This window comes from Mixophyes fleayi, chromosome 10 (assembly GCF_038048845.1).
Source record: "Mixophyes fleayi isolate aMixFle1 chromosome 10, aMixFle1.hap1, whole genome shotgun sequence".
In the NCBI taxonomy this organism is placed as follows: domain Eukaryota; kingdom Metazoa; phylum Chordata; class Amphibia; order Anura; family Limnodynastidae; genus Mixophyes; species Mixophyes fleayi.
The window spans coordinates 39,129,716-39,152,238 of record NC_134411.1 but is presented as its reverse complement, the minus strand read 5'-3'; the positions used below and the strand labels follow the sequence as shown (position 1 = coordinate 39,152,238).

At 40.9% G+C, this 22,523-nt stretch overlaps 1 protein-coding gene across 3 annotated transcripts in view; it reads left to right on the top strand.

The window, feature by feature from the left end:
• AMPD3 (adenosine monophosphate deaminase 3) overlaps positions 1-22,523 on the top strand; it is a 40,460-nt gene that overhangs the window by 15,150 nt on the left and 2,787 nt on the right. For all 3 annotated transcript variants that reach the window (XM_075188489.1, XM_075188490.1, XM_075188488.1), the window contains exons 3-14: positions 7,068-7,284; positions 7,825-7,990; positions 8,635-8,854; positions 11,475-11,604; positions 12,435-12,629; positions 12,933-13,064; positions 13,869-14,032; positions 14,613-14,739; positions 16,796-16,959; positions 18,612-18,732; positions 19,107-19,280; positions 20,480-20,590. In XM_075188489.1, coding sequence (XP_075044590.1) covers positions 7,068-7,284; positions 7,825-7,990; positions 8,635-8,854; positions 11,475-11,604; positions 12,435-12,629; positions 12,933-13,064; positions 13,869-14,032; positions 14,613-14,739; positions 16,796-16,959; positions 18,612-18,732; positions 19,107-19,280; positions 20,480-20,590 — 1,921 coding nt within the window. The remainder of the gene's footprint in view (positions 1-7,067; positions 7,285-7,824; positions 7,991-8,634; positions 8,855-11,474; positions 11,605-12,434; positions 12,630-12,932; positions 13,065-13,868; positions 14,033-14,612; positions 14,740-16,795; positions 16,960-18,611; positions 18,733-19,106; positions 19,281-20,479; positions 20,591-22,523) is intronic.

Below are 22,523 nucleotides of genomic sequence, written 5' to 3'. Positions count from 1 at the left end.
GTTATGCACCTAGATTGAGGTTAAACCAGGTAAAGACTTATGTATAGCTTAAAGTTTGGTTAACTTACATGATTAGAAAGCTCCTTCCTCTCAGCAAACAGACAGGGTGTGTCTGTTTGTGCAGACAGAGCCAGTGATAGGCGTTTCCTCTTAAAGAGAAGGTGGGTGTGTCACCTGTCCATCAAGCTAAGGCTGGGGGAGGAGTATCAGGTATAAAAGCTTGTTTGTATCATTTGTTCAGTGAGACCAACGCTGGGGAAGCTGGCTGGTCTTGAGAGCGCTGGTCTATGTCTAGCTAGCGTTTAGGGTCTCCATAACTGCTGTGAAAGTCATACGGTGTCAAATTCATTTTAACCATCCTGACAATAAAGCTGCATAAAAAGAAGAAGTTGTTCGCGTGTGCTTCAGCAGTAGCGGGCTCTTGCCACAATATATATATATGCCAAGGTCATTTCTAGAGGGATTCTACTGTACTCTGCATATAGCTGTCTCTCTATTGATATCTTAGCACTGTGCATATATATTATATTTCTTGCTCAGTGTGAAATCTGAGTTCTTACTCCGGATTACAGAATAATATAATGTATCCGGTAAAAGTTGCAGAGTGGCGTGCACAACGCGATACATTAAAATTGTCTGACTATGGGACGCAAATTTAAATTGAAAGGATCTTATAAAATGATTTATCGGCTGATTACATACATAGTAAATACTGTGCCAAACCTGTAATCGACAGTAACAATTCCTAAAAAAGGGGAAACAGGCGATGGGGCAGATACATGCAAACACTGTGTTTTACGGCATAACTTTACATAATATTTGCTCATCTTGTAACAGAGTTAAACCTAATGTTACTTATTGATTAACTCTATAACTCCTGACCGTGTGATCACTTTACTCAGCGTTCAGAGTGAAGGAGATCACGTCTCGTGATATCACAGGGGGTAACCAGGAGGTTGTCAGTAGGAGAGATTGGGGTCAGGATCAGCTCTAATAGATCCATTGATATGCAAAAAAAAGCCAGAAAAATTATTTATTTATAACTGTCACTGCTCTGCTCGATGTAGGTGAATACGTCCTAATTTAATGATCATGCTCCCCATAAGTTCACGTTCCTCTATTCAACATTGTCCATTATTAGGTAAAGAGGTGGTTGGAGACTAAATATATAGATACGAATATTAAAAGAAAATAGCATTAACATAAAACGATTGCTATGCTGCTCTTTGCCGCCTTAGGCATGTGCCCAGTTTGCCCAGTAGGATGACAGGTCGGAGCGAGGTGGATCTCCGCGTGTTCAGTCATTAAGTACATTTACACCTCTAGATTCCTGGGTCTTTCCTCTCTGCGGTCACTGCTCTGCACACGGCCTTGGCTCTCTCTAAGGAAGGCTGCGACCGTTTCTTGTCACTTGTTAGGGCACGACCACAGGACCTGTAATCTGATAATGTCTCCTAGCTGCAGCTCTGCTGATGAAACGACAGGAACAAGCAGGGAGCTTGTTAGCTTTTAGATTACTTTGTTTAAAAGCTGCATGAATATTGCAGACACATAATGGGTGTAAGAGGGTGGAGGCAGGAAGAAGAAACACTAATAGAAAATAGAAACTTAGATATTATAATATATAATAGAGCTTTAGGGGACCAGTGTGGCCAGTACGGACAGTATGCCCCATGGCATTGTACAGGAGGTAGACGCTACCAGTTATAAGAAGGTGTCACTGTATGACAGTCCCAATATCAGGGACTGTAACCAATTTCCAGGGACCCAGTTCTTTAAAATTTCCATGAATGTCACTATCTGTTCTTAGGGACTTTATAAGTTACACTTTTATTTGAAAAGGTGTTCAAAATGCAGGAAAATATATTACACTCCAGAAAGCAGGTTATGATGGGAGTTGTAGTGCACCAAGACCCACCTCCATAGTATCTGTATCACGTACTAGCTTTACAAGTTAATATTTTACTATAGAGGAGAAATTAATATGCAAAAAATGATGTTAGAATCAAGTACAGTGAAGATGTGTGTATGGGACTTGTAGTTCTGCGCGGTTCTCTTAGGACACGTCACGTGCTAAAATACACCGGCAAAGTGTCCCAGAAAACCATTTATTATGTTGGCAGCTACGCAATATGTTACTTTTATCAGGGTTTACTATAGAAACATTACACATCGCATTCAGGGGTCTATTTCACCATTAGCTTGAATAAGGCAGTTTTTTATTTTAATCTCAGTTTATCATGGCGATAAAAAATGACTTATTGCTTCTGTCTAAAATTTGGTCCAGAGCTTGATTATCTAATAGGCAGCTGCCTGGGGTGCAAGGGTTTTGGGTGCACACAAAATTGTGTCAGGAAGAGGTATAAACTGATATTCATTTTAAATATATAAAAGAATAGTTGTTCTCCAAAGTAAACAGAAAATGAAAGAAAAATGTAGTTAGCTTTTTCTCTTGATGTATTCCCGTGGTAAAGGCTGAAGACAATGAGTCATCCTTGGGCTGGAGCTTGAGGATAAGGCTGGGTACACACTGAAGAATTCTCCGACCGACGTGTTATCTCAAACGATTGTACCTACGTCTGAAGGTCCGATCAGTCTGACGATTCATCCATACACACTGACACGATTTACCTTCAGATCTGTGCTCTTCATCTGGTCCTTCATCTGGTCCTCTAGTCTTCAGAGAATGACAGCACAATATTCATTATTGTCACACTGTCACACTGATTAAAACGCCTTGTTATAGCTATCCACATGTCCTAACGAATTCCGTTAGCTTCTGTGACTCTGAAACGAAACATTCTGTCTCAGAACAAACAAATGAATTATTCCTTCTACAGCGCTCTCTACATTTATTCACCGGGACATTCATCGCTAGCATCGGCTGAAAAGTGCCCGACTCTGTAACCTCTATGGAGATCGTGCGCATGAGTGTATACACACTACATGACCGGTCACTGATTGGTCGGAAAATATTAAACAGTACGACCAACCAAATGAATCAATGATCAGCACTTTGGAATGACTTTAGATCATCGAGTCACTATACACACTCACATGATATCTGACCAAACGGTCGGACGTCGGCTGATTGGAGGTTTTTCGTGCAGTCATTGGGCCAGTGTGTACCTAGTGAGTAGGAGACCAGGGTGGCGTCAGGCGCAGGTGACAGCCCCTCCCCCTCACGCTTTCACCCTCCGTAGCGCTCAGTCGTGCCTCCATTCTGCGTTACTGATCTGATTTTACAGTGACAATGAAATGAGTGACCATTAATGCTGTGACCCATTTAAAAAGCTAGGTCCAGTTTTGAACTCATTAGAATATAAACTTTGGTAAGGGGGAGGGGAGCTGAATTTTAAATTAAGGACAAATTTGTCTTTGCACATATTAGCCTGGCGTGGAAGCTGGGTGGGCGCTAAGAGAATATTAGCCCAGGCCGGTCTGTGCCCTGAATCAGGTCCTGAATTGGTTCATTGCTGTAGGAAAAAATTACTTTAAAACAACTAGAAAAATCAGATACAATTAATATTATTTGGGAGCCCCGTTTACGTTTTGCTTCACCCACCCTGGTGACCCCATAATTACTGGTACTATCTCGATGATATCCTTATGGGGTGACTTTGCTGTTCTAGTGTAATCTATTTTGAGTGATTTTTGGGTAAGATGCCCCCTCCCCTCCCCACACGTCCCCGCCACAAACTTCTCTATTTTTCTTCCTTTTTCTTACTAATCTAAGTTTCAAAATATAAACATGGCACAATGACAATTTTTTTTTCTATCCCATAACTTATTTATATTATGTTACTGATAAATTATTAAATATTTTGTATTATTCATTAGTTCAATTCGTACAAGTTATCCTTTCAAAGTAAATTGTTTATATATTTATTTTTTTTTAAAGAAAAATGAGTCATCACTGTGAATTACCCAGAATATATCGCAAGCGATTCTGTCCTGAGGCGCTAAGGGTTAACTTACCGCTGCTCCAGGACGGTCTTTAGCGATGTACACCTGCCCTTTGGTCTTTCAGTTCAAATAGAAAACGAATTTAAAAAAAAAAATTGTTTTAAAATCGATCACAAATATTTTAAGACAATTTAAAAAAAAAAAAAACACCTTTAAACATTGAAAAATTGCTGAAAAAGAATAAAGAATATTTTTAATGACTTTCTTCTGTTATCGTAATCTCAAGTATTGCGGTGGTACAGCTATCATCACCCTTTAATGAATGGGTAAATGTAGAGAGATAAAAACCTACAGGACCATGAGACTGTGAATTCTATAGTAGAAGGTTACAAGGTTACATTTAGTTCTGGATAGAACCTCACAACAAACACCTGGGCCCAAAGGGTTAAGTACACGGCCTCCGGGGGTTCAGGGTCTCCAGCGGCCCCTAATGTCCTTCGAGTGCTGGCTGACATTCCTTTGTCTCCTGCACACTCTTAGGGGTATATTTACTAATCTGTTGGTTTAAAAAAGTGGAGATGTTGCCTATAGCAACCAATCAGATTCTAGTTATCATTTATTTAGTGCACTCTACAAAATGACAGCTAGAATCTGATTGGTTGCTATAGGCAATGTCTCCACTTTTTTAAACCCACAGTTTACTAAATATACCCCCCTGGTGTCCGCTTGTTGTCCTTACTGCACTATGCCTACACCTGTCCGCCCGCTGCCTCCACTCCCCACCCCCACCCCGTTCCTCCTTTCTAAGTGTAGAGAGTCGCAAGGGGCAAGATACATCTCAGTCTGAGGTCAGAGCGATTCCTACGTTTATTTACTACTCATGCGCAGTTGTACAAAACATTTTTTTTTCACTTACAAGCTGGACTAACATCCAACTCTACTGACCCTCTTTGTGTTGCATCGGGTGGGAGGGGGGATTTGCACTATGTTGACCCACTCTATATTAAAGAACCATTCGCTACTTGTTGGATAGATTTCTCAGTGATCCTGCGCCCCCATTTATAAAGCAGATAAACGGTAACTGGCCTCTAGCGTGAGACTCATTATATTAATGCTTCGTTCTCTGTGGCTCCAGTGTCTCTCATTAATTACACCCACCGCACGGCAAACCGCTATAATGATGTTTATTCCAAAGCTGTGTTCTAGAGATGGTAATTTTATCTGTGCTCATAGATAACATATTCATAAACTGTACTCTATGAGACCACTGAGAACAGGAGATAAGGAACGTATAGAAAAATGTCAACCAACTCCCAGATGATAAATTAGAGGCCGCAGCTTTATTCTTAGAGGTTAGAAGCTACAGGTTGTTCTAACTTCAACCACTTCATCTTCTTAGAGATTAGAGGCTGCAGCTTTATTCTTAGAGGTTAGAGGCCGCAGCTTTATTCTTAGAGGTTAGAGGCCGCAGCTTTATTCTTAGAGGTTAGAGGCCGCAGCTTTATTCTTAGAGGTTAGAGGCCGCAGCTTTATTCTTAGAGGTTAGAGGCCGCAGCTTTATTCTTAGAGATTAGAGGCCACAGCTTTATTCTTGGAGATTAGAGGCCGCAGCTTTATTCTTAGAGGTTAGAAGCTACAGGTTGTTCTAACTTCAACCACTTCATCTTCTTAGAGATTAGAGGCCGCAGCTTTATTCTTAGAGTTAGAGGCCGCAGCTTTATTCTTAGAGGTTAGAGGCCGCAGCTTTATTCTTAGAGGTTAGAGGCCGCAGCTTTATTCTTAGAGGTTAGAGGCCGCAGCTTTATTCTTAGAAATTAGAAGCCGCAGCTTTATTCTTAGAGGTTAGAGGCCGCAGCTTTATTCTTAGAGATTAGAGGCCGCAGCTTTATTCTTAGAGGTTAGAGGCCGCAGCTTTATTCTTACAGGTTAGAGGCCGCAGCTTTATTCTTAGAGATTAGAGGCCGCAGCTTTATTCTTAGAGGTTAGAGGCCGCAGCTTTATTCTTAGAGGTTAGAAGCTACAGGTTGTTCTAACTTCAACCACTTCATCTTCTTAGAGATTAGAGACTGCAGCTTTATTCTTAGAGGTTAGAGGCCGCAGCTTTATTCTTAGAGGTTAGAGGCCGCAGCTTTATTCTTAGAGGTTAGAGGCCGCAGCTTTATTCTTAGAGGTTAGAGGCCGCAGCTTTATTCTTAGAGGTTAGAGGCCGCAGCTTTATTCTTAGAGATTAGAGGCCACAGCTTTATTCTTGGAGATTAGAGGCCGCAGCTTTATTCTTAGAGGTTAGAAGCTACAGGTTGTTCTAACTTCAACCACTTCATCTTCTTAGAGATTAGAGGCCGCAGCTTTATTCTTAGAGTTAGAGGCCGCAGCTTTATTCTTAGAGGTTAGAGGCCGCAGCTTTATTCTTAGAGGTTAGAGGCCGCAGCTTTATTCTTAGAGGTTAGAGGCCGCAGCTTTATTCTTAGAAATTAGAAGCCGCAGCTTTATTCTTAGAGGTTAGAGGCCGCAGCTTTATTCTTAGAGATTAGAGGCCGCAGCTTTATTCTTAGAGGTTAGAGGCCGCAGCTTTATTCTTACAGGTTAGAGGCCGCAGCTTTATTCTTAGAGATTAGAGGCCGCAGCTTTATTCTTAGAGGTTAGAGGCTGCAGCTTTATTCTTAGAAGTTAGAGGCCGCAGCTTTATTCTTAGAGATTAGAGGCCGCAGCTTTATTCTTAGAGATTAGAGGCCGCAGCTTTATTCTTAGAGGTTAGAAGCTACAGGTTGTTCTAACTTCAACCACTTCATCTTCTTAGTCTGTGTCTAACCAGTTCTGAAGAGCTAATAGAACTTGCGATCTGACACTCAAAAATACTTTAATACAACAACGACAAAGCTTAATAATAAATGCAAACAGCCCTTTCTCCTCGTTCTTCTACATTTTGCATGACGTATGTTCAGCCAATGTGTGTGACAACGTTGGCTGAATCCAGTTCAATTGGAAGGTAAGTGGTTTTTGGGAGCCCCCTTAAAGTAGTGACTGGTGTCCCAAGTACTTGTCCATCGTTGGTCTAATTAGTCTTTCCCAGCATTTAAGGTATTTTGTCAACCACGTTCCATCTATTTAAACATAGTCATTGTTGCTCTGGATTGTGACCTGTGTACTTTTCTGGAATATAGGAAGAAAAGTTTCAAGATCATTCGTTCCCAATCATTGTCGCTCCAAATGCCTCCTCTTGACTGGAAGGCCCCACCATCCATCACGCCAATTCCATCTCCGGTATCTCCTGACCAACCACCCATTCCCATCCTACGGGGCCCCGGTCAAGTGGTCCAAGTGCCATACGACGTCCCAGAATTTCAGAGAGTAACCATTAGCGGTGATTACTGTGCTGGGGTAAGGACATCGCTCAGCTCATTCCATCTTCATTCATTCGCATTTTCATTCTGTTCCCAAGTAGATTTTATTAACTAACCCTTCACCTATTGTACACTGTCCTGATTCCGTAACATTAAAATATCACCTGGCTCAGCCTGACATTCTAGCACAATTTTAATTAAAGTTGGCAGAAATCTATAATACAATGTCATGGAAAACAAATTGTGCAGTCTGATGTGTTTTGTGCACTTTTGCACAAGTGAATTGATGCAAAATTAAGGCCAAATTACGTAACCTTTCTCAAGGTTACCATCACCTTTGTTAAAACACATAAACGGTCAAGACACTGTAATTGTTAGCTTTGGTTTCAAAGATGCGTGGTTTCTTGGGGTTTGATGCAATGTAAATTAAAGAATTTTTAGAACGACAGGGTTGCATATTTAATATTTAAATTGTTTTATTGTTTGGAAAGAATGCATTTAAAATTATTTGAATTTAAAGCAATTTTTGCTATGAAGGGGATAAAATTATTGTGTCGTGTACAAAATCAATCATCAGGTCACAGTTGATGACTACGAACAGGCTGCAATTGGACTTGCCAAGGCCCTATTGATAAGGGAGAAATACGCCAGACTGGCGTATCACCGGTTCCCCAGAACTACCGCTCGGTATTTGTGCACGATGAACGATGAAAGCTGGAAGTCGGATGATGAGGTCTATCCAGGTACAGAAACTTCTCTTTTCTTCTTAGCTTTATTTAAGCCAAAAATACTATAATATATATCACAACTCCTGAAGCGCCACTTACAGGCTGCAGGGGGTTTTGCAGAGCTGTCCCGTTGACACATTACATATTTTAAAGCAAAGGTGGACAACATATATTTTCAGGGGCCCCACGAGTGGCCCTATATTGCACAAGAAGGCCGCATATGAGGAATCATCAGATTACATTACGATATCAGAAAAGTTATCCTCTGATTGGTTCGTCAATCTGGTGAAGAGATATTACCATCCATCAAAGAATAACCTGCTAAATTATGTGTGTCCTGCGCTCACTCTGTGACATTAGAATCATTAGGAACAATACCAGAGAGAGCAGAATTTACATTGTGAATTACACAATATAAGTGAATTTTTGTGGTTTTCATTAAAACCTGATACTGCACAATATATTACACCATCTAATGGATGGACCAGCGGAACATTAAAGTGAAGGATGTCAGGATCTGTTAGGTAGTAAAAAAAACCAGGAATGTAGACAATGTGGTTATTGTATCCTGCAGTTCCTGTCTATTCTATATGATGTGTGTTTATATATTCTCAAAGTTGTATGCAATGTAATCACTACCTTTTATTATTATTTTACAGACTTTTACCCTTCCCCAGGGGTGGACGAGGACCCTTATAATTTAGAAAACGTTCCCCCAAACCTGTGTTATATAGTGAGAATGAGGGGCGGGATCCCCTTTGTTTATGACAATGAAGAGATGGCTGAATCCAACGAGCCGCGGAGTTTACCGTACCCAGACCTTGAAACCTACACTTTAGACCTGAGTCACATCCTGGCGCTCACCGCCGACGGACCAACGTAAGTAACCAGATTGATGCCTTGTAGACCTATTAGTTATACGGTCAGTTACACATGAATATAACAGCAGCACTGACACAAGCTGTTCTGTCTCCCTATGGACTGGACCCACGATTAATGAAATTTCAAAATAATATGTAGGGAAAGACAAAGAGGCCACAGACAAAGGTTGATATGACACGCTGAGACTTGTAGTTCTGAACAGCTGGAAATTCACAGGTTGCCTTACTCTAGGTTACCTAACGCAGGTGATGTATAATGTAATTTTGGTAACATCACCTATCTGCCCCGGGGGATGGAACAGTCTCGACCGGCCCTTTAAATGGATATGAAACTCTCTGGAGTTTGTATGTACTAACGATTTACAGAAGAGATGTATTATCCCTGATATCCCCATAGAAGTTACACCTCTGTCCCCCTGATTACGTCCGCAGGCGCAGCGTTAGGTCATAACTTGCCGTCATGTAAAAGTGAAGGATGGTTTATTTCCTGCTAAGCAGCTGCAGTTGAGTATTCATGAACCAAACCCGTGACACTTTGTTTTAACAAGCTGTATTCTTCATAGTTGTATGTACTTAATAAACAGGTTTGTCTGGTTTTGTCTGCAAATGTTTGGCTCAGCCCAGTGCTCTAATAAAATGGAGAGAATGATGTGTGTCTGGTGTTTCACCTGCCTGTTCTCAACTGCCCACTCTCACCTGCCCCCTCTCACCTGCCCATTCTCACCTGCCCGCTCTCACCTGCCCGCTCTCACCTGCCTGCTCTCACCTACCTGCCCTCACCTGCCCCTGCTCACCTGCCCATTCTCACCTGCCCGCCCTCACCTGCCCGCTTTCACCTGCCTGCCCCCCCTCACCTGCCCGCCCTCACCTGCCCATTCTCACCTGCCCGCTCTCACCTGCCCGCCCTCACCTGCCTGCCCTCACCTGCCCCCCCTCACCTGCCCGCTCTCACCTGCTCACCCTCACCTGCTCGCTCTCACCTGCCCGCTCTCACCTGCCCCCTCACCTGCCCGCTCTCACCTGCCCATTCTCACCTGCCCGCTCTCATCTGCCTGCCCTCACCTGCCCCTCCTCACCTGCCCATTCTCACCTGCCTGTTCTCAACTGCCCGCTCTCACCTGCCCCCTCTCACCTGCCCATTCTCACCTGCCCGCTCTCACCTGCCTGCTCTCACCTACCTGCCCTCACCTGCCTGCCCTCACCTGCCCCTCCTCACCTGCCCATTCTCACCTGCCCGCCCTCGCCTGCCGCCCTCACCTGCCCGCTTTCACCTGCCTGCCCTCACCTGCCCCCCCTCACCTGCCCTCCCTCACCTGCCCCCCCCTCACCTGCCCATTCTCACCTGCCCGCTCTCACCTGCCCGCCCTCACCTGCCTGCCCTCACCTGCCCCCCCTCACCTGCCCATTCTCACCTGCCCGCTGTCACCTGCCCATCCTCACCTGCCCGCTCTCACCTGCCCCCTCACCTGCCCATTCTCACCTGCCCATTCTCACCTGCCCGCTGTCACCTGCCCATCCTCACCTGCCCGCTCTCACCTGCCCCCCCTCACCTGCCCATTCTCACCTGCCCATTCTCACCTGCCCGCTCTCACCTGCCCCCCCTCACCTGCCCATTCTCACCTGCCCACTCTCACCTGCCCAACCTCACCTGCCCACTCTCACCTGCCCTCTCTCTTATCCACCCTCTCTCACCCATCCTGCATTCCTTTATATTGTAATAAAACAGCAATGAGCAGTGATCAACATAAAATAACTTGTCATGTAGAATGTATATTCTGTAAGGCGGGAACTAGTGTAGACGTAGTGTTTGAAGAAGTATACTGAAGTATTAACATGATATAAAATGATGCTACATATAGAATTACCTTTGTCTCCACAGGACAACGTTATATGTCAATTTTCTCCTCATTTTAAAAATCTGCACATTTCTGAAATATTAATTTTGTTCTGTGTCAAGCAACCTGCAAATAAAAATAATATCAGCACTTTAATGAAGAACTAAAATCCTAAAATCGAATATTTGGTGGAGACCTAATTTAACAGTTTGACGGGCAGTTTTTATCTTTGATCCGCTGTACAGTTTGCAAACCGTACATAAAATTAAATGATGGAAAAATGTCGGTTTGACAAAATCACACTTTGATAAATTCTGTCCCAAATCTAGTTTCAGAGCGTCAGCGGGTACATTATAGCGAACATTGAGCACCGGTCCTGATTTTACATCAGCAACATTGTTGAGGGGGGGATACCAAGAGTAGGTTTGTCGATTTTACATTTATTAACTCTTTGCAGCCCATTAAAACGATCAACTTCTTGTCTTTTCTTTACAAGTTTGCTTTAAAGTGTAAAACGATCATGAAGGGTTAATCTTTGTATCACACAGAAATGTTGTTATTGCGACACAGAGTGAGCGGTTATGTGGATGAAATTACAGCCATGTACTGAGACATATGATATATTTACACATATGGATAGTACATGAGACCCTGTAAGAGCGAACTGGGGTAATAGTGTTGTAATCACTGTACCAACAATGACAAAGTACTGAGCAATCTCCCAAATACAGGGGAAAAAAAGAAATATTCGGCTCTATATTTTGTACATTTTTTTCCCTGCAGCAAAACCTATTGTCACCGCAGACTTAACTTCCTGGGATCCAAGTTTAATCTTCATGAGATGCTGAACGAACTATATGAGCTTAAAGAACTGAAAGGGGTTCCACACCGGGACTTCTATAACGTCAGGAAGGTCTGTATATCAGAATAGACCTTTATTTAGAGGGAAACTTAGATTAATTTATGAACCTAAAACGCAGACATGAAATTGCTCTAGTGACGGAACTGGAGCTGCCACAAGGCCCAGAGATGAGGGAGGCCCAACAACACCAGGTGGCCCCCGGGGGCCACAGTGCTGCTCTAAAAAGAACAGAGCGGGAGACCAGGGAGACGAGAGCAGCATGGGTGGGCCCTTACCCAAATTACCAGACCCTCACCCATGGTGTCCATTATTTGCGTGTGAAGGCACAAGTTGGAAAAAGTATAAAGGCCACTCAAACAGTCCAGTCTAATATCCCCATTGGAACAATATTTTGATCATTTTTAACTTTCCCGTCTTTCTTCTGAAATACTACTCATTGGAGCCTCATGTATGTGTTACATATAGAGCGTTATCAGTTATCTATGTTAAAAAACTAAAAAGCCAAGTTTGGTGAGATGATTAGATGATGAGTAATATGATTTGGTTGGCTTGGACACTGGTAGATTGGTGAGATGATTAGGTGATGAGTAATATGATTTGGTTGGCTTGGACACTGGTAGATTGGTGAGATGATTAGGTGATGAGTAATATGATTTGGTTGGCTTGGACACTGGTAGATTGGTTGGATGATTAGATGATGAGTAATATGATTTGGTTGGCTTGGACACTGGTAGATTGGTTGGATGATTAGATGATGAGTAATATGATTTGGTTGGCTTGGACACTGGTAGATTGGTGAGATGATTAGGTGATGAGTAATCAGGTTCGGTTGGTTCTGCTCTCCGGATGTTAGGTAACCTTCTGTTTTGATCCGTATGTAGGTGGACACTCACATCCACGCTGCAGCCTGTATGAACCAGAAGCACTTGCTCCGATTCATTAAACATACGTACCGCACAGAGCCGGACAGGGTGGTGACTGAGAAGAATGGGAAAAAGATGACACTTAAGGAACTATTTGACAGTCTTCACATGGACCCGTATGACCTGACCGTAGACTCTCTCGATGTCCATGCGGTAAGATATCATCTGATCATTATTGCAAAGGCTCAAACGATATAGAAGCCAATGCAATCTGGGACGACAATATAGACAGCCGGTAACCTGACACCAAAAGCATGGAATCAGCCAGAGATGTAATATGTCATTAGTGCATTATATTGATGATCATGAATTTAAAGCAACAAGATGTGTACAATACATACTCTGATTCTACAGAAGTATATTTGCCTGGTCAGTGTTTCCCCCTTTCCTGATAACCCCAAGAAGAAAATGAAAACTTTAAGATAAAGAGTCGCTAACGATGCTTGTTCCTTGCAGGGGCGTCAAACTTTCCATCGTTTTGATAAGTTCAATGCCAAGTACAACCCAGTGGGAGCGAGCGAGCTCAGAGATCTGTACCTGAAGTCTGACAATGACCTGGAAGGGGAGTATTTTGCTCGTATCATCAAGGTATGGACTCCAGGATGATTTACACTGTGTCCGATTGACACGATTGACATAGGTCATCACAAGTGGTCTCAGTGGAAGCTACATTTTTTGTTATCATTTACTATGCGTCTCTTCCCTGTGATCTTCTTTTGTTATTTTTTTTTCTTAGTGTTGTTTTATTAGTATTTGTTTATTATGTTTTTTGTAAAAAAAAAAAAGGGCACTCACTGACAACCCCTCAAGGTATGGCGCCAGTGTCCAGATGCCCTGGTTAAAACTCTACAACCGTGCTACTCGTGGTCTTCACCTTTAGCAACCTGCATTTCCCTTAGAGCTGGAAGTTCTCACCGGTACTCAGTTGCCCCAGGTCTTGTGCATGCAGTAGTAGAGGCTTATACCGAGGTGGGCAGAAATATAGGAGGCACAGGTAGGTATTCTCACTGGCCAGAAAAAGGCGGGTAATAGTCAGGGCAGGCGGCGATCCAGAGAATAATCAGGGTCCAGGCCGAAAGTCAGTGCAGGCGACAATCCAGAGATTGGTCAGTGTTAAGACAACAGCTTAGAACCGGGCAGGAATCAGGGAAACCAAAAGACAGGGAAAAAACTAGCGGCAAATCAGGCCCACTGTGCTAAGTAATCAGCACCTACAATGGACAGTGAGAAATGCCTGCACTATTTGCTTTTTATAACATTGGACTGTGTGCACCTCTTTATAGATTACCACCAATATATGTCTGAAATTTTAAATCCGACATATATGTTACATTGTATTAAGTAGTATTAGATCTATAAATCCATTGGTTAACATGACCCCTGTCTCCCCAGGAAGTGGCTCGAGAGCTGGAGGAGAGCAAGTACCAGTTTACAGAGCCTCGGTTTTCAATCTACGGACGGTCCCCCAAAGAATGGGACATCATGGCCAAGTGGTTCATCAACCACAAGCTGTACTCACCCAACATGCGCTGGATGATCCAAGTTCCTCGGATCTTGTAAGTCAATCTGAGCAATAAAACAATAAATACTATTATCAAGAATCCTGATGCAATTCTAGACATCCAACCATAGCTGTCGTGTGGCGTCCATCATCCTGTTATAGGATGGTGGCAGGTCTCAGCTGGTTATTATAGTGTACTATATGTTGTTGTATATGTTTTTGACTTATGGTCCAAACTGATGTGTGTACTACTCTGCATTCACATTAATAATAACCAACCCACACCTGGCTCATTCCTGACCATCCGCTGCTGTCTGTGTGGTGTCTGATTGCTCATAAGAGGATCTGAAAATTGTTTTAGTATTAACCTTTCTGCTGCCTTTTGGTGGAAAAAAATAATAATAAACATTAATAACCTATCTACTTGTGAGCTGAAGATTACAGCTGCTATGTATCAAGTCAATTTGAAAAGACAGGTGTCTGAGCTTTTACAAAATAATAGGACCAATGTCTAGTAGAAGAGTTGTCAATTGCAACATATTTTGGCACTATTCAATATAAATATAATGTTATAATAAGAATAAGAATAAAGATGATGATGAATTATTGACCTAATGGTCCATTTTGCCTTCCAGTGATATTTTTGCATCAAAGAAGATCCTTCCAAATTTTGGCAAAATGTTAGAAAATATTTTCTTACCGTTGTTCGAAGCGACGATTAACCCCTCGGATCACAAGGAACTGTATCTTTTTCTAAACTACGTAAGTAAAATGGGGGCGGTGTATGTATATTTATATATATATATATATATATATATATATATATATACAGCATATGAACCAGACTGTACAGGGATTGCAATGTTGGGACTTAAATCTGACTTGTAAGAATTACAAACACAAAAACCAGCAAGAACAGGAAATGAGGTGTACGGAGAAAAATATCTTCCCCCCCCTAGATAGCACACATAATACATTGAATTATCTAATTTATACATGCATAAATACATAATGACATAGCTGTCAGCTTCCCTGGGTTCTCTTAACATGCAGCGCCTGGCTGATTAAAATGTGCTATACTATGATGGAACATTATAGTACGGCTTATTATATTATCATGTGCTATGTAGGGTGATAGAGGCATAGGCAAACCGAGGGGGGTTTCCTAGTGCCTGGAAAACCCCCCTCCAAGCCTGGAGCACTGTATAATTGAGGTGGCTGGACCCTGCCCCCGCTTCACACGGCTCTGCTTGAAAAGGGAGAGCTGCGTGCACCTAACAGTAGTGCACGCAGCATTGCCCATGTATATTATGGGGATAGAAAGAGTTGGAGAGCAGCCAAGCACTGTCTAATATTATAGCCACGCCCCCATGCATGCTGGTCACGCCCACTGGCGGCGTGGTGTGGAAACCCCCCTCTACAAACCCTGTGTATGCCCCTGATAGGGGGAGCCAGAACAGATGAATTCTGTCAGAAACACTGTAAGGATAACAGTTTATAGCCAGGAACCGTCACAAGTACATTCATTAATGGTAACTGATAAAAATATATTTTTATACAGTTAGTTCCCATTCCACAAACTTAGATTTTCTCTGTTTCACTGAGCTGGTTGGAGACAAGATATAACAATTTTTTTTTTTTTAACTTTGCCTCTAGAACTGAGCCGAATCCCTTTTAACTGTATCTTGAGTTGAATAAATATATTCGTACATTATGTAGAAAGAGATATTTTGGTACTAAGGAGATGAAGAAAAGGCATTCCAATCATTCTAGATGAGGGCGATCAGGGATGTCAGGATATATTAGAGTCCCTTTCGAGTGAGACTGGACCTTTGGATCTACAAAAAGAGAATTTGGATCCACAGATGATTTTTGATATCGATAGAGTGGATCAGAAAGTTATCAGAGACCTAGATTCCAATGTAAATCAGATTTCTATCCAATGATACATCAGAGTACTCCCATTGATATATTTTACAAAACATGGGAAGATTTGGATCAGTTGTGTTAAAAAACAATGTCTAATTCGAATAGATTTAAGAGAAACTAAACAAGAAACTAAAAAATAAAGAATGGCACTAAAATCTCTCTATAACAGTTGAATCAGCAGAAGGAGAGGTGGAGTTGTTCATATAGAACGTAGTGCCGATAGATATATATATATATATATGCATTATTAGATTTATATATTCTGTACAGTTTCCAATCACATTTTTATACATCTCTGTTTATAATATATATATATATATATATATATATATATATATATATATATATATATATATAATTTACTTATTTTTTATATGATTTACTATTACCATCTTCAGTGCTGTTTGCTTTAGTTTTTATTAGTTTAATTTTTGTTTCTGATTTAGGGAGTGGCAACTATTCGTTCAAATTCAGCTGCTGGGTGATTATTTGCATATATATATATGTGTAATATATTATCGCCTTGGCCATCTCCTTTTGCAGTTGTTTATGTGTCACTGAGCTGGTTGTCTGGCCCCTCCCACTGTTGGCATGACTAGCTCATGGGTGTGGCTTGAGTAAACGCCTGGCAGTATTTAGTTATCCTGTCATATCACCCAGCTCGGCGAGGTAGGACAGTCGCCCTGACTCGTTTTTTGCAAAAACACCAATATTTTTTCTAGAACTTTTCTTTTTTTACATTTTTTATTTTGTAGTAACTATTCTTTACCAATCCATTGCTTTATCAGGTGTCTATATGAAAAGTGCTTACTGAATTAGTTATCAGCTCATTTCGTACAAGATAATCACAGTTAATTGTCTTATGACACATGAATATTTCTGGTTCCAGGTTACAGGGTTTGACAGCGTCGACGATGAATCGAAGCACAATGACCACATGTTCTCTAACAAGAGCCCAACCCCCGACCAGTGGAACTTTGAGCAGAATCCTCCATACAGCTATTATCTATATTATATGTACGCCAACATCATGATCCTCAACAACCTGCGCAAGTGAGTGAGAGGTTCTGCCTGCGAGTAACTGACCGATACAATCTCCGTAACGATCATAAGAGTCCTGGACAGATTGGGGCACATTTATCATGTATCGGACAAAACGAGAAGTACTTATCAATCCTTATCGCATGGATAAGGATTGATGTATTTCTCAAATTTATGAAAAATGGAACACAGAAACAGCAGTTCCGAAAAAACTGCTGTTTCTGTGATAAAAAAAACCCATACTCACCACTGCCTCTTCGGTCGCGCTGACTCCGGGTCTCCTCCTCTTCGGTGCACTTTCTCTTCTTCATGCTACTGCGCATGTGCCGTCTGGAGAGCTCTAGTCTGTGACAGGGAGGGATCGCAAGATCACTCCCTGCGCATGCGCTGTCCAGCTCTGCTCTCCGGAGCAGAGCTGGACATAGCGAAGAACAGAAGTTTTAGCAGCATTTCCTATGATGTACGTCAGCTTCAGCTGGTACATTAACACAACAAGTTCCCGAAAAAAACATTTTTTCGGGACTTGTTAGATTGCGGCCAGGAGCAGTCACCATTCTGTTGAATGGTGACTGCTCGCAAAAACGATCAGGAGTGCAAAGCAGCAGATATCAATGATATCTGCTGCGATGCACCTTTAATAAATTTGCGGAGAGCACATCGTGGCCTAATTTACACGGTAAGTGCACGATAGTGCACTACCGTGCTTTCTTAAATATACCCCATTGTGGCTTTTACACCAAAATCATCCTCCACTTCGTGTAGTAAAGAGTTTAATGAGGGGTCTGATATCTCCGGTTCCTCAAACTTCAGACTGTTACATGTAGCACAATATTATTTTATTATTGAAGAATAAAACATATATAATGGAAATTACAGAGGGAATTGTGCAGGAATAATAGAGAGTTCTGTTATACACACACTTGGTTCATTGTTATGTAAGAAGAGACTGCCTAGACCACATATAGGATCTGGTTAACATTCCAAAAACTCCAGGGAAAAGTAAAGTTCTACATTGTCCCAGTTCTTCAAGGAAAGTCCTAATTTTGCCAATGGGAACTTTTACTTAAAATTATGACTGGAATTAAACAACGTATCTAACTTTAAGGACACAACTCGGGAGAATTACACTTTTCCCTCCATAGTGGAAGCATTGGGAGATGGGGGTGGATTGGGCAATCTTCCTACCATGTAGTTTCAGAAATATGGGAGCCCTATGTACATCTTATAATAATTGTGGAAATGACAAATGTAACAAATTAAAAGAAGCTTATTGGTCTGAGAAGTGAGCCAAAATTTTTATTAAATTACAATGTCATTTTATATCCCTATAAGATCTTTTCAACACATTTAGCTGGCATTGATTTTGTTTAATACAAACTTAAATCAGTTCTGCAATCTGTATCTAATAATAATGGTAGTGGCCAGGATGAAAGCTCAGAAAGTGGGTGGAGCTGTGCTGTATATATGCATAATGCTGAGTGTGAATCTGCTTTTCTGTGTTTAACTATGTTTTACAACTTATTATAGATAAACAGGTTTAGGTTGTAAAAAGAAAAGTACCATGCCTTGCTACCAAGTGTAAGATGGAGTTTATATTAAATTATAATTTTATATATTATTAATATAGACTGATAATATAATTTTACCATTTGTCTTCCATTTAGAGAGAGGGGGATGAGCACGTTCCTGTTTCGGCCGCACTGCGGTGAAGCCGGTTCCATCACTCACCTGGTGTCTGCTTTCATGACAGCGGACAACATTTCTCACGGATTAAATCTCAAGAAGGTATTGAACAGATCCTTGTGTCCTGTATTTTATATACTGATCTACAAAACCATATGCTTCTTTCTCATGTACTGTAGCACTAAATATTTTGAAACCAAACAAGAAATAAGGGATGAGATATAAGAGAAAAGAGAATATAGCATACACAAAGTTTGGATACTCTACAAGATAATCTCATAATTGTAATAGAAACCTGGAACGAGGTAGTCCATTAAAAAATTTGAAAAATGTATTGGAAAAAAAAAAATCTATTGCAGTTTGCATCATTACCACAAGGTGTCAGGCTTGAGCTGTATATTACAAAAATAAGCATATGATATTAGGTATTTGTGATCTAGTTAAGACTTAACCTGTATTTTATATCTCTCCTCTAGAGCCCAGTGCTACAGTACCTCTATTACCTGGCGCAAATCCCCATTGCCATGTCCCCACTCAGCAACAATAGCTTGTTCCTCGAGTATTCTAAGAACCCTCTGCGTGAATTCTTACATAAAGGCCTTGTAGTGTCCCTGTCAACGGATGACCCCATGCAGTTTCACTACACCAAGGTGCGTGTGCAAATCATGGTAACCCCATTCTGGGTCAAGGGACCCCTAATCTGACTTGTGATATAAAGGATCTAGATTCCACAATCAGGTCTCAGGTTTGTATGGCACCTGGTGAACTTCTTCTCTGTGTCAGCTGTGACTGGATAGACCTTGGATAGTCCTGGTCGGATACATCGTTGGCATGGATTAAGTCAGGAACAGGTCATAGTTGACATCCTCTGACCTTACCATTCCACAAACTGATTCTGAGCAACCAAATTCAGCTCCTCTCTCACCACTGAGGACTCTCTGCAGTTTACTGATGAGATTAAACTTCCAACCATCTATGTAATAGTATCCCTAGATCCAGGCTTTTCACTTCCACTTTATTTATCAAACACTTTGTCAGTTACAGACTACCAAATACCCCCTAAATATCTGTAAGTGTGTTTCAAATACCTCCTGTTTGTTAAAGAACGCCAAATACCATCTTGATGTATGTTAAAGAATACTAACTGCCCCTTGATATATGCTAAGGATTGCTAAATACCCCTGATGTATGTTAAAAAATACCATATACCCGCTGGTGTCTGCTAAACTGGTAAGAGAAAACGGTGTCACATAGAAAGTATCGGATAACTCTCTATTAAAAGGATCTTCTATGAACCTATAATCCCAAAGCCTTTCGGTGTAGGGAAAAAAATTAAGTGCATCCCACCAAAAAGCAGGGAGACCCCGTAATGCCCCTTCACCACTCCTCAATGCCACAAAACCTAATTTTTGCATGTGGGCACATGGCTAGGTGCATTTAAATCCTTGCACTTCCCGTATAAACAGGTGCTTATCAGCAAAAATAAATATGTGATGTCATAAAATAGCTCCACGTGTTCATAAATGACCTTGAATGACTCAATGAATGACAATATTTACAGCTTGAGATGATGTTAAGTACAGGAGATGATGAAACAGATGAAAAGTTTTAAGGATACCTGGTCCAATTCATTAATGTTTTCACGGGCTCAGGCTGGACAGTGTGTGTATTGTATGTGGGGGGAGGACAGATCCTGTTTAATATAGATACATAATAAAAGGAGTTTTTAAGGTAATGGGAAATCTCAGGGTAACTGGGCCACTAGTTTGACATCCACAGGTTCATATGTTTTGCTAGATTCCATGCAATGAATATATATATGTGGAATAAATAAATGTAAACTTTGCAGGAAGCACTAATGGAAGAGTACGCCATCGCTGCGCAGGTCTGGAAACTGACCACCTGTGACCTGTGTGAGATTGCGAGAAACAGCGTTCTGCAGAGCGGGCTCTCGGACAAGGTCAGTACATGAGTGTGAGGTGGGGTCTCCGGGGTGACATTACAGAAAATCACAAGTGTGAAAAAATGGTGTTTATTAGCATCCACTGCGTTAACGATAAGACAATGATCAACGTTAAAAAAGTATTAGTTCAACGCTTTTCCCTGTGTTAAGGATTTGGGATCACTGTGCGGGACAAACGACTGTGTCCCTATTTTTGTACATAAAGAGCTTGTCTATTGTTCTGTAGAATACAATCCACCAATTGTTCTGTATATTACAATCCGCCTGTTGTTCTGTAGAATACATTCCACCTATTGTTCTGTATATTACAGTCCACCTATTGTTGTATAGCACAAAATATACCTTCTGGTTGTATATAATAGGGTGTCACCATCTCTATTGTTCTATAGAATACAATCCACCTATTGTTCTGTAGAATACAATCAACCTCTTTTTTGTAGAAATACAATCCACCTATTGTTGTATACAAAAAAAATGACCTTCTGGTTGTATATAATAGGGTGTCATCATCCCTATTGTTCTGTAGAATACAATCCGCCTGTTGTTCTGTTGAATACAATCTGCCTTAGTGTTCTGTAGAATACAGTTCACCTTTTGTTCTACAGAATACAATCCACCAATTGTTCTGTAGAATACAATCAACCTATTTTTTGTAGAAATACAATCCACCTATTTTTGTATAGAACAAAATTTAACTTCTGGTTGCATATAATAGGGTGTCACCATCCCTATTGTTCTGTAGAATACAATCCACCTATTTTTCTGTAGAATATAAGATACCTATTGTTCTGTAGAATACAATCCACCTATTGTTGTAGAGAAAAAAATATACCTTCTGGTTGTATATAATAGGGTGTCACCATCCCTATTGTTCTATAGATACAATCCACCTATTCTTCTGTAGAATATAATCATCCTGTTGTTCTGTAGAATACAATCTGCCTTAGTGTTCTGTAGAATACAATCCACCTATTGTTCTGTAAAATACAATCCACCTATTGTTCTGTAGAATACAGTCCATCTGTTGTTGTATAGAACAAAATTTACCCTTTGGTTGTATATAATAGGTGTTACCATGCCTATTGTTCTGTAGAATACAAGCCACCTATTGTTCTGTAGAATACAATCCACCTATTGTTCTGTAGAATACAATCCCCCTATTGTTTTTTAGAATACAATCCCCCTATTGTTCTGTAGAATACAATCCCCCTATTGTTTTGTAGAATACAATCCCCCTATTCTGTAGAATACAATCCATCTATTTTGAACCTTTGTTCATAATTTCTTCGTCCTGCATATAATAGGTGTCAACATGCCTATTCTGTAAAATACAACCCACCTATCGTTCTGTGGATTACAATCCACCTATTGTTTTGTAGAAATACAATCCACCTATTGCTGTGTAGAACAAAATTGATCTTCTGGTTGTATATAATAGGTGTCACCATGCCAATTGTTCTGTAGAATACAAGCCACCTATTGTTCTGTAGAATACAATCCCCCTATTGTTTTGTAGAATACAATCCCCCTATTGTTTTGTAGAATACAATCCCCCTATTCTGTAGAATACAATCCATCTATTGTTATATAGAACAAAATTTACCTTCTGGTTGCATAAAATAGGTGTCAACATGCCTATTCTGTAAAATACAACCCACGTATTGTTCTGTAGAATATAATCCACCTATTGTTTTGTAGAAATACAATCCACCTATTGCTGTGTAGAACAAAATTTACCTTCTGGTTGTATATAATAGGTGTCACCATGCTTATTGTTCTGTAGAATATATTCCACCTATTGTTCTGTGGATTACAATCCGCCTATTGTTCTACAGAATACAATCCTTTTATTGTTCTGTAGAATACAATCCACCTATTGTTTAGTAGAAATATAATCCATCTATTGTTATATAGAACAAAACTTACCTTC